The sequence below is a fragment of the Genypterus blacodes genome, unplaced genomic scaffold (assembly GCF_046128005.1).
Source record: "Genypterus blacodes isolate CSIRO-AG114 ecotype Tasmania unplaced genomic scaffold, CSIRO-AGI_Gbla_v1 ptg000089l_1, whole genome shotgun sequence".
NCBI lineage: Eukaryota > Metazoa > Chordata > Actinopteri > Ophidiiformes > Ophidiidae > Genypterus > Genypterus blacodes.
The window spans coordinates 192668-204113 of record NW_027466894.1 but is presented as its reverse complement, the minus strand read 5'-3'; the positions used below and the strand labels follow the sequence as shown (position 1 = coordinate 204113).

Here is an 11446-nt window from a genome sequence, read left to right as displayed (position 1 = left end):
ACTGAAGAATTGGCTATTATCTGCTGTGCATAGAATTTTGGGACAGCTAATTAAAAGTGAGTGACCATTCTCTGGCATCGCTTCCCGCTTTCTGCAGCGCGTTGGACGAGGAACAACATCGGTTTATTTATTTTTTCCACCGGATCACTCACATTTTCTGTGGTTTTTGCATTTAACCAGAGTCCTGTGGCACGGCGGTGCTGCTGTCCTGGGCTGAGCTCCGCTTTCTGTCCTGCACTTTTCCAGCTGTGCTACTATGAGTGTTTAAGAGTGCACACGTATGTCTGTATGAATGTGCGTGCAAAAATACATGAGTTACATTGAAACACAGACATTTGGTCATAAATGATAACGTGTGAGTCGGTTTTTTTTGGGTTGATTGATAAGTTTCAAGCCCAGCATGTAACACTTAAACTAAGAGACATTACAGTTGTTTACCTTTTCAACATAATCTTTGTCCAGTTCTCCCTCTGTGTTAATCCATTTGTCAGACGCTTTAATCCAAACTGAAACCTGAGTGTTTTGACTCCAGGTTCACTGAGTTCGTCTTCTTGTTGAGCTACGATCTGGGCTCACACCACCTCATCCAACCAAAGCTTTGGTTTCATGATTGGCACGAGGTCAGGCGCAGGTTGGGTGCTGAGTTCAATAACATCTTAGGTATTGTAGCTCATACATAATCACTTCACATTGAGTCGTCTCAAGGCTTTGGTCTTGAGGTATAATTCTCTCTCTCTCAGTAATTTCATGTGTACACCTCAAGGCTAGCCGCTCTATAAACCCTCATGTGTCTTAACTAACCATTATCTTTTTAAATCCTTGTTATTCTTTCACATGAATAGCAAACAGGAACTTCCAGAGAAAAACTGCTGCTTTCCTCATTTCTTTATATGTCGAGCTCAGGACTTATCAATCACCCTTGACTCTATTCATCACCCTATCATTGGAGTATTAGAGCCAGATAGAAATGTGCAAACACAGCTATCAGGCGTACGAGTCAGAAAAAGGAAAGTGTCCGTATGTTCATCTAGTGCTCATTATTATGTTGCTATGGCTTCATTCAGCCACAGACAGGCGTCCCGCATGCATCTGCACCAGCATCAGTCACTGCATCATGGCAACCGTCGACATACAGTCAGATGACTCACTTCATTTTTTGGATTTTAGCCAAAAACAAAGAGGAAGAAGTAGAAGTGTGCAAAGGGTTTTTCTTTGGTTTTGTTTTTGGAGAACTTCTATACAGAGTTTACCAGGAAACAGAGAGAGGGGGGCTTTTGCTTTTTCGGACAACCTAATAAAAGTATCACTTTACAAGAATAGCCTCCCATAGACACTGCAATGTTGTGTTACTCAAGTGCCTTTCTCATCACAAACAGCCATGACAGTACAAAGGCACCCTGAGTTGAAGGAGTTGGTGGGTTGAATCCAGCAGTGAGCGACTCCAGACTGATCCCTCTGCTCCGGGCTCACACGTCCTGCAGTCAATTACTAACCCAGTGTTCAGACGATTCACCTTTCTGCTCACACAAACTGAGTCAGCTTTTATTCTCAAACGAACAAGAAGATCATGAATGTTCTAAATGAAATGACCAGCTAACTCAGAGGGCACATGACTCATTATTACGCCGGCTTTATATTTGGAACTTTGTAAGGGTGGTGAACCGCACGTTCATATTTTCCGTATGATTCCTGTTGCTCACCACCATCACGTCTTATGGAAACAGAGACGGATGAAACTATCCCTATCTGTCTGACTTCATCTCATATCACTAAGGACTATGTACCATTATGTTCTCCTTCAACTTCTTCTTCTCTCAATTTGAGACTCAAAACTTATAGTGAATATAACCCAGCCTACTATCCCCCTCATGTAAGTCAGGTCAGTTAGTCTGCATCGCACCAGGCCAATACCATCCTTAGACTTTGACTCACATGAGCTGTGTCTGGACGCAGACCGGGTCCATGTGCTCCCTGTCCCCAAAAAGCCCATAGACTCATGACAAAATGTGATGCTGTGTGCTGAGTGCTGCAAATGTGCCCACAGCTGAGATCTCCACAAAAGAGACTCCGTTGTGGAGGCGCTCGACTGGACTGATGGGTCAAACAATGGCGCTCTGTTCCAAATATGTTGTTTGTCACATCGCCTGCCTTTAACTCATCAATGCCGCTGTTGTTCCACTTGACTTCAACTTTATCCCACATCTTATGCAACTGGAAATGCAGTTTTACTCACATGTACTGTACTTTAAGCCTTTAAGCGTTGATAACACCGCTTGACTTTTAGTATAACACATCTCACAACTACTCTTGAAAGCACAAACTTGTAACTTCTTGCTGACAGCCCTTGCTGAAGGTTAGCAGCAAACCTAAGTCACTCACTTGCCAGATAAGATATGGATTAATGGGTTGTGGCATTGTTTTCCAAAATAGACATGAAGTTTTGTAAATTACGTTTTTATGTCTCATAATAAAGCCTGAAACAAAGCAGAGGACGTAAATCCCAACACGTAGGCCTATTATGTCTGAGGAGCATCCACTCTGCTTTGATGTGGGATGAGTCAGAGCTGGAGCTGTGATCATTATGGTGCAGTCATACATGCAGCATGCACACGGAGGAGGAAGTACATTTATGAAAGAGTGCCAGTGTGTATTTACAACTTGTCATTCTAGCGCTCTGAGAAATGCCGGTCTTATATTAGAAAGTGTCAATTCACTCACTAGGTGGTCTGTGCTATTTTTACCACTTTGCTTCTTCTGCCTGTAGAGGAACGCGTTTACAGCAACGAGGCTTCATGACTGTGATGTAGAGTAATGAAGTCAGGCAAAGGGTTAACACACACCACAGAGGAAATACCCCAACGTTTGACTGAAGCAAAAGTACCAATGCAGTGCCACATGCTGCATTAAGGCCCAGCATTCAAAAGTAACATGTATGTTCAAGGACATTTGCTGTGGTTTGAAAATGGTTCTGAGTGCTGAGCTACAAGCTTTTCACCCAGCAAAGTGGAAAACCTTTCATCTCCATTTCTGCAGAGGACAATGAAAAACTGTTCGCCTGTTCCCCCACATGGGGATATTCACACTTACACATGAGTGTGTTACTATACTGCCCCACCCACACACACACACACACACACCCTGCAGCCTGAACTAAAATGGCATCTTCCCAATTAGCTGACATGCAAGGATTCCATCTGACAACAGCAAGTCACAACATAAACAAATATGAATCCATCTAATAACTGCAACCATTACATCTAAGGGTTCATGATGCTTTTATACGAAGAAAAAAAGAGAACAGAAGACTACAGAATGGTACAACATGGGAATACTCACGGGACGTACAGAAAAATTGTAGAAGTATGTATTTCACTTTGCAGAGAGAGAGAGAGAGCGAGCGAGGGAGAGAGAGAGAGAGAGAGAGAGAGATGCTCATCATTAGCAGCAGCACCCAAACTGTCCCTTATGATATTCACTTTATGGCGTCTCTATTATATCTTAATAGCTTTGTAAAGCATCTACACTGTCACAGCACAGCTCATAATAAGCCTCCTGTCTCTCTGGACGGCCATCACACCAGCAGCCTATCAGATCTGTTTCACAGACCACAGAAATTGATCAGATCTTTGACGATTCCCCTGAGGTCGCTGCTGTGGAATATTACTGCTATCATTTGCTTTCAACTGAGGGGAGAGGAAAAATGCTGCTTGTGTGTTTCCCGCCTGTGCACAGTCCCGGCGGTTGAGTCACCAGAAAAGTGTCGGTAGCGTATATGAGAGGAAATAAAAAACAAGAGGGGCCAGATGTAGCGTGTGTTTGTGGAGAGTGGAGCCGGCAGAGGCAGCAGCGGTGCGGCGGTGCGGCTGCAGCGCTGTCGGTGAGCCTCTCTGCTCTCTGCGCTCACTCACTCGCTCGCTCTCTCACTCACTCACTTCCTAGTTGTGGCGCGAGCTCAGCCCCGCTTATATAGCACCCTAAAAATAGCCCAGCTCGCGCCCAATCAGAGCCGGCGCTGCTCCAGACCGCGCGCCAATCACAGCGGAGTGGATGAGTCGGCTGCTTCCCCTCATTGGCCAGAGGTGGTCTGGTAGGCGGGCCCAACGCTCCGCCGCGCTGATTGGTCGACGGTCCGAAACGTAATGTAATCACATGGGGGTGGGTTTGTCTCTAATTTTGAATCGGGGGGGAAGTTTACAGTGCGTAGACGGACTTTTGGAGAGTTCAGTGTTGTGCGCTCTCGGTGCGTCAGACGCGCAAAGCCTCCAGCAGACGCGCACAGCTCCAGACTGACATACATGCAAACGCAGCCAGAAATCCAGCTCCTCTCCGAACCCCGCAAGCTTTCCGCTCCACAAGCTTGAATTCGCTTCTACTTTGCGGCTTCATCTTAGGAGTGCAATGGATGTCATCCCTATGTGTAGCATCTTCCAGGAGCTCCAGATTGTGCACGACACCGGATACTTTTCAGCGTTACCATCTCTGGAAGAGTACTGGCAGCAGGTAATGATCGGACTCCTCATCGGGTTCGCGTCCAGCCTGACAGGTCGCCACATGATGCCTGCTGCGCACGAAGCGCAGAAAATACGTGCGCGATTTGTGGGGAATTACTTTCCCGTGACAGCTGCGTGCGGACGTGCAAATGTCAAAGTTGTTTACGCGCTCCGTGTGCGATTTGGTGCAACAGTTTATGCGATTTTGACAGCAGAAAGTGGCGTTAGAGGCGCAGATGTGAGGGTAGTAACGCGACCTGCGTGTGTAGGGGAAGTGGTGCAAGTTCCCTTAGCAGAGACTGAGTATGACATAACAATCAGACTCAGCTGTCTGACAGCAGCGGCACTTGAGCATTCTGTATTAATAAGCGATCGCTGCCATATTTGTTCAATAACTTGTACTTTTGCAGTGATTTAATACCGATGTTATTATTATTTACATTTGGTGTATTTTCCCTCATGTGTGATGCGTTTAGAGCAGATCTGTGCAGGTCGGAGCTGTTAGCTGCTGAAATTAAAACGCACTGGGTTGCAGATTTAGAGACTGAATGGCGAGCTGAGCGTCTCTCTCTCTCTCTCTATCTCTCCCTCTCCCCCCCCCCCTCTCTATCTGTCTGTGTGTCTCTCTCTCACTCCGTCTCTCTCTCTCTCCCTCTCCGTCCCTCTCACTCACACACTGTCTGTCTCTCGCTCGCTCGCTCTCTCTCTCCCTCTCTCCGTCCCTCTCTCTCACACACTGTCTGTCGCTCTCTCTTTCGCTCGCTCGCACGCACTCACACACGCACACACGCAGATGAGCGAGTGACACACTGACAGAGGAATGAAAAAGAGAAGCAGGCACACACACACGCACACACACACACACACACACACACATAGAGGCAGATTTCTATTCCAGTTCTGCTCAGCAGGCGGCTCCTGGTGGAGCGCAGAGCGGAGTGAGGGGCTGGGAGCAGCGGGCCAAAGTGGCCTCATGTTCGGTGTGGGGAGTGAGAGGACTTGGCAGCGCTCCTGTTTCTCTCTTAGCGGGCTGCGGGCCAAGTCGCCCTCAGTGGCATTTAAACCTCGCCAGGGATTTGATCCAACAATGCTGACGAGAAGCATTCGCCTTGGACGCGTTTCACTAAATAAAACACGCGATCACGTCTCAGCTAAAGCCTCAGAAACGCGTCTGACGTGAGTGAGAGTGACGTGGGAGAGGTTTGAGGGGTTTTAATCGTTGATATTGTCTTAATGTTGGTTTAATGTGTCTATTAGTTAACTCGGACATGACTGAACCTCATGTATGTGTTCACTCTGCATCTTTAGTACTTAAATCCTATAAAGCTCCTGTTTACTCTTCATCTTCATCTTCATCTCTACCACAGCTCAGTCAGTTTAAACATTCCCCAGTGATCCAGTGTCCACATACGCATAATCAGATGGATATTTGTTTAAGTGGCTGTGAGTTGGCAGTAAATTCTGTCCCTGTTGATGGTGCAGCGGCTGAACGAGGCAGCGTGAAGGAAGTGCTCTCACTTCCTCTTCTATAGAAAATAAGGCCACAATCCACCGCGGCTTGTGCAGTATTCATGCCAGGCTTTTTATGGACCCCCGTGAACCAGACCCCCCCCCCCCCCAGGTCCCTGGTGTGCTATGTTATTTCTAGCAATGCCTCCGAATGCATTATTAAATCCACATTATGTTGAATAATTGATAGATTTAAAAGATCTACAAGCACTTCCCTAACCCACTGGGGGGCTCTGTAGCATATGTAAATTTCATGATGCCCCTCCACTCCTCAGTCTCCCCCTTAACAGGCATGCACTTGCACACACGCACACACACACACGCACACACATGCATGCATGCCTCGTTGCAGGAAAGAACACCTTGTTCCTGCAGAAGGAAATGTGGTGCTTGTAATCTTCCCTGATATGGCCTCAGAGGGCACCCTTAGAACGTACTTGACTACCCTCTGTATAGGACGTGGGGTATTGTGTGGTTCCTGCTGGGAGGGAGGAAGCTTGGCCTGTGGTGTTACAGTGTCACAGCCCCCCCTCGCCCCCCCCTGCTGCTGCCACTGCTAAGAATAAACCCAGCGTACGATGAGCACAGGAGTTTGTGTTTCCTATGAAAATAAGCTGCTTTCTTTCGGTGTATTAGGGACTTTCCTGTGGCCGCCCAGGCGCTTGCATTACACACCTCAGGCTCAGAATGTATTCTTATCACAGCCTCTCTCCACACAGACATGCCTGGAGCTGGAGAGGTACCTCCAGAGCGAGCCCTACGTGTCTGCCACAGACATCAAGTTTGAAAGCCAGGAGGACCTGTGGAGCAAGCTGATGCTCGCCTGCGGGGACAAGTCGACCGAGATGGACCCAAAGATCCCCCACATCAAGGAGGAGGAAGACAATCAGGAGAGCCAGCACCTGGACGCCGGCTGTTTCCACTCCGACGCCAGCAGCGAGACTTCGGACAGCTCCGAGGAGCTTTCCCCGACCCTCGACTTCTCCTCCAACTCTTTGAGTGACATTCTGTGCGACGGAGGAGAAGACCTGAGCTCCGCCATAATCACCACCCCGCCCTCGTCCCCCGAGCTGGGCAAAGAGGGCTCCGTGGCCCAGGTGTGGAGCGGCTTACAGACTGTGCTGCACTCGCCCGGGAAAATAAGGACTGGGGGTGTGGACAGGTCGGGACTGACCAGCGGAGAGACGTCGCCCGACGGGAGGAGGCGGGTGCACAGGTGTCAATTCAACGGCTGCAGGAAGGTGTACACCAAGAGCTCCCACCTCAAAGCACACCAGCGCACGCACACAGGTAACAGCCACAACACACAGCTCAAACTTTGTGTTGCCACAATGCCGCTGGCCGCGAGCGCCAACAGCTCGGGGAGGCGATACTGCTCCAACAGGTTATGACCTCATGGTTTTGAAAACAGCGTTTGCAAGTGAAAAACAAGCTTTCCCTGCGGGAGGAGGGGGAGGAAGGGAAGGAGGGGAGAACGCAGTCCTCTTAAGTTAAGAACGTTTACGTCTGAGAAAATTAACTTATGTATTGAGTTTGTGCTGAAAACGCCCACGCATACTTTGAATATTTTGGGGAGAGGAATGCCCTCAACTGTGACCTAGTTCACACAGGGAAACGTGACTTCATGCAGGGGGAAGGGAGAGGGAGAGGGAGAGAGAGAGAGATAGGGAGAGAGGAAGAGAGAGAAGGATGGGAGGGGGTGAGGGACATTCTTCTGTGGCCGAGTGAGACCCAGAGGATGTGGATCCTGAAAACAAACCAACAGTTCTCAGGTTTCACCCTGGGAAAGTCTGCTCTCACTCCTTTTGCGTTTGCAGCGAAAATTATGGGAATGACATTTGCAGTCGGCAGCGGCGGGTTCAGATGTGAGCAGTTTCCGTTGTCAACTTTGACCTCTGCCAGGCTGTTTACGGCTGTGCTGCCCATTAGCAGAGGAAGTGGCATTCCTAGCATCCTTCACTGACCATGTTCCCCACATGGTTAATGGCCTCCAGGACCATTAGGAGCTCGCTCTCCCTCCCTCTCTCCCTCTCTCTCTCTCTCTCCTCGTTACATAAGCGTCTACTCCAGCAGCTGCATACCAGAGCTCTCAGGCCCCACAAGGCACGAGGTCGTCTCCCCACAGTAGCTCCCCAGCTCGATCTGCTAAGCGCCGCGTCTTGCGGGATTTGTCAGATCGTGAGTGAAACCCGCTGTCATCGCTCTAAAAGCCTAGGCGCTGTGCGTGTATCATACCAGTTAGACTCCAGAATGGGTTTGGGGGGAAAAGTGACAGGTAAGCCTGCGTACTGATTGATAGCTCAGAATTGGTACAAATTACAGTGGTTGTCAAAGAGCTGTGATTTAAGAAAAGTGAGCTACGGCCCTCAGACAAGCAGCTGACAAAACACCATCACCTCCACTCACTGATTGCTCCGCATTCAATCATGAACTCCCCGCAAAACCTCACAAAACACATCAGTCAAGGGCAGAATGCCGCCGCCACCGCCGTCCTCGCCCGTACGCACGGTAGTAATCTCCCACAGTTCTGCAGTGACGACGCGTATTAATGTCTTTGCGTTGCTGTTTGTGTTGTTTGCAGGGGAGAAACCCTACAGGTGCTCGTGGGAAGGCTGCGAGTGGCGCTTCGCACGGAGCGACGAGCTCACCAGACACTTCAGGAAGCACACCGGAGCCAAGCCATTCAAATGCAGCCACTGCGACAGGTGAGGCCGCTCATACCTCAGCCAAGGCCCAACAAGCCCACACTAAGTGACTTGTTGTAATAACATACACACATAATTGCCTCATTCATCTCGAGTGTCAGCAGTTTGTCATGGCGTCTGTGACCTCGCCCCCTGACGAGCCTAAAGCTAAACACCTCTCTCTCCCTTTCTCTCTCCAAGGTGTTTCTCGCGCTCCGACCACCTGGCGCTCCACATGAAGAGGCACGTCTAAGATGGCCGCCGGCGTGGAGAGCTCTGAGGGATGATTCTGGTTGATTGCCCTGAACCTGTGGAGGATCAGAGAGGGCCGGGGTGTCCTGGGAGCGTTACACGGACACCACCGTGTTCCAGTCAGCGGCGGGGGGAAAATGAAGCAAAGCAGGCTATTATTTGCACCATACTTAGTGCCTCCAACACCTCGCTGTGGAGATTGCTCTTGAAAGGCTTTTTCTGACGGAGGAGCGGGAGGGGGAAGAGATCGGAGAAAACCTGGGGCCCCCCCGGAGAAGACGGAAGAGACTCCTCTGTATGGTGTTCAACGCTTTTTTTTTTCCTGGAGGATTACGGGGACTCGGTGCGTTGGGTCGCTGCTCCTCTAATGACAGTGTGTTTGCCTGTGCGCATGAGGGGACTGTGAGTGCCTGCGACTGGATGCCTGTGCCGGCTTTATGGAGCGGATGGAGCTTTGCGTTGTGGATGGAGCTGCGAGTGAATGGCGTGGACGAGAGGGGGGGCGGGGGGGTTGAGGGAGGGGGCGGGGGGATGATGTCGTATGAGAGGGGGGGTATCTGTCTCACTGGGAACGAATGCAACGCGAAAAAAAAGGTTTCTGTCTGTGCTGTTTGGAGGGGGAGGTCTGTCGGCGGAAGGGGGGGTGGAAGGGAGTGGAGCGAGAGAGAGAGAGAGCGCCCCCTTTCTGCCCGGAGGTGGAACTACAGCTCCCCTGTTCAAAAAGTGGGAGGTTGTTATGTTTAGTGCAGCTATTAAATGTGCAATGTATTACGTAGCCTGTCTCAAAAACGTACACGCTATAAAAAGCTCATTTTGTTGTCCATTGTGTAAGCTCTGTATCTTTAAGAGGAAAAAAAAAAGAAAAAAAGGTTGTACACAAAAACAGTTTCTTGCCATTATAACAGACGTTGCATGGGATCTGGGGATGTGTTGCTCACCTGTTCGCTTCAAAAGGACAACAAGTTTCCATTCGAGAGCAGCTACCGACATATTACTCAATATCATAGTATTGTACAAAAAAAAACATAAGGCAGTCATTTTTTTTTTTGTTGTTTTCTTGATAAGTTGGGGATACCACTATTGCTTAGCAACTGTCTTGATCATGGGATTGTGTTTCTTTTCCTCACTCTTGGCTCTTCTCTTGTGTTCTATCTGTGAATGCACTGTTGACCTTACTGATGCCTTATGTAAGTGGCCTTGTCCTGTTAAATAGATCACATTCATTCTCTCTCACACACAAACACACAGACACACACACACACACACAGGGGTTGCGGATGCAGTCGTGCGTCATTGAATAGCTTTATAAAGGCTCTGATCCATACAGTCGCACCTTTGCCCTTTTGAAACTCCTCCAGACTCCTGAATAATAAAAAGTAACCATATATCGGCTTAATGATGACTGCCATTTTTACATTTCTGTGCATAGTTTGTCAACAATACCCTATCATAACAGTAGTCAAACATAGTAACCATATTCTCCAGAAGGGCCCGGGTCAGAGACAGAGTTGTGGAGCACTTGGAAAAGCAATTCAGTTTTTACTACTATGTAGTATAATGTGGGCTTGGATGCACTTCAGATGGACTTAAACTGGCCGTCAAAGGTACAGAGTCTAGGAAAGGCGTTCTCATGACGTGTGGCGCGCTCGGCCACTAATGTTAGGATAGGATAGATTAGGTCTGTGTGGGGGGGGGGGGTGTTTGTGTTTGTTTGTGGACTTGGCTCACGCACTCTGAGAAACCATGTGGCACCTCCAGCACATTTATTTTGAACAATGGCGCCCTTGTCGACGGGGTGAATGTTTTAATAATTGTCACCCTCGAGTGAGTCAATACCTTCGCGGAGGGTTGGCCCAGCACCCAAAACCAGTCCAACCGGGCCTCCAGTGTTTCTGCGGCCGGAGGTGAGATGGGGACAAAGGGCGGTGACCTTGGCGGCGACCTCGCTCTGCCATCGCAGCGCCCCGCGTTACGCACCACTCTGTGTGTAGATACGGTACATCAGGCGGCTCTGACACCTGAAAGTCTGATTGGATCTCACCGGGCTGATGGGATTCTGATCCGAATTGTGTCCCTATATGGACGTATCGCATCTCTACTGAGGCGTACATGTGACGACGACGCAGTAGCAAGAAAAACTGAACAAACATTGAAATTCTACTATTGGATGCTTTTGATTGATCAGGTGTACCTAATAAATTGGACACCAAGCATACATATCATTGCGACATGCGTGCGTTTCAATATGTTATAGGACTAAAACTTGATTAAAAATCGTCTCTATCCCGATTGGATGAAGTCCAACATCGACTCCCGGGTAAATTTATGAGGAACAACATATGGAAGTGTTGAAAAATAAATCCTGGGCTTTAAGAGTGTGTGGTCATAAAAGGTGTTAATGTGCGTCACTCAACGCTCCCCCCTCACCGGCAGCAGCATGTACAGGTTCATCAGGCCGCCGTTTGAGGACATCAGGCCGCCGTTTGTTTTTACACTGAGAATGCGTATGTA

The 11446-nt window shown here is 48.9% G+C and overlaps 1 protein-coding gene across 1 annotated transcript; it reads left to right on the top strand.

The window, feature by feature from the left end:
• Positions 1-4185: 4185 nt before the first annotated feature.
• On the top strand, positions 4186-9432 carry LOC143007471 (Krueppel-like factor 6). The gene is made up of 4 exons (XM_076158827.1): positions 4186-4500; positions 6719-7289; positions 8581-8704; positions 8885-9432. Exons 1-4 carry the CDS (start codon positions 4399-4401, stop codon positions 8934-8936), a joined length of 849 nt encoding a protein of 282 aa, XP_076014942.1. The 5' UTR covers positions 4186-4398; the 3' UTR covers positions 8937-9432.
• The last annotated feature ends 2014 nt before the right edge of the window (positions 9433-11446 follow it).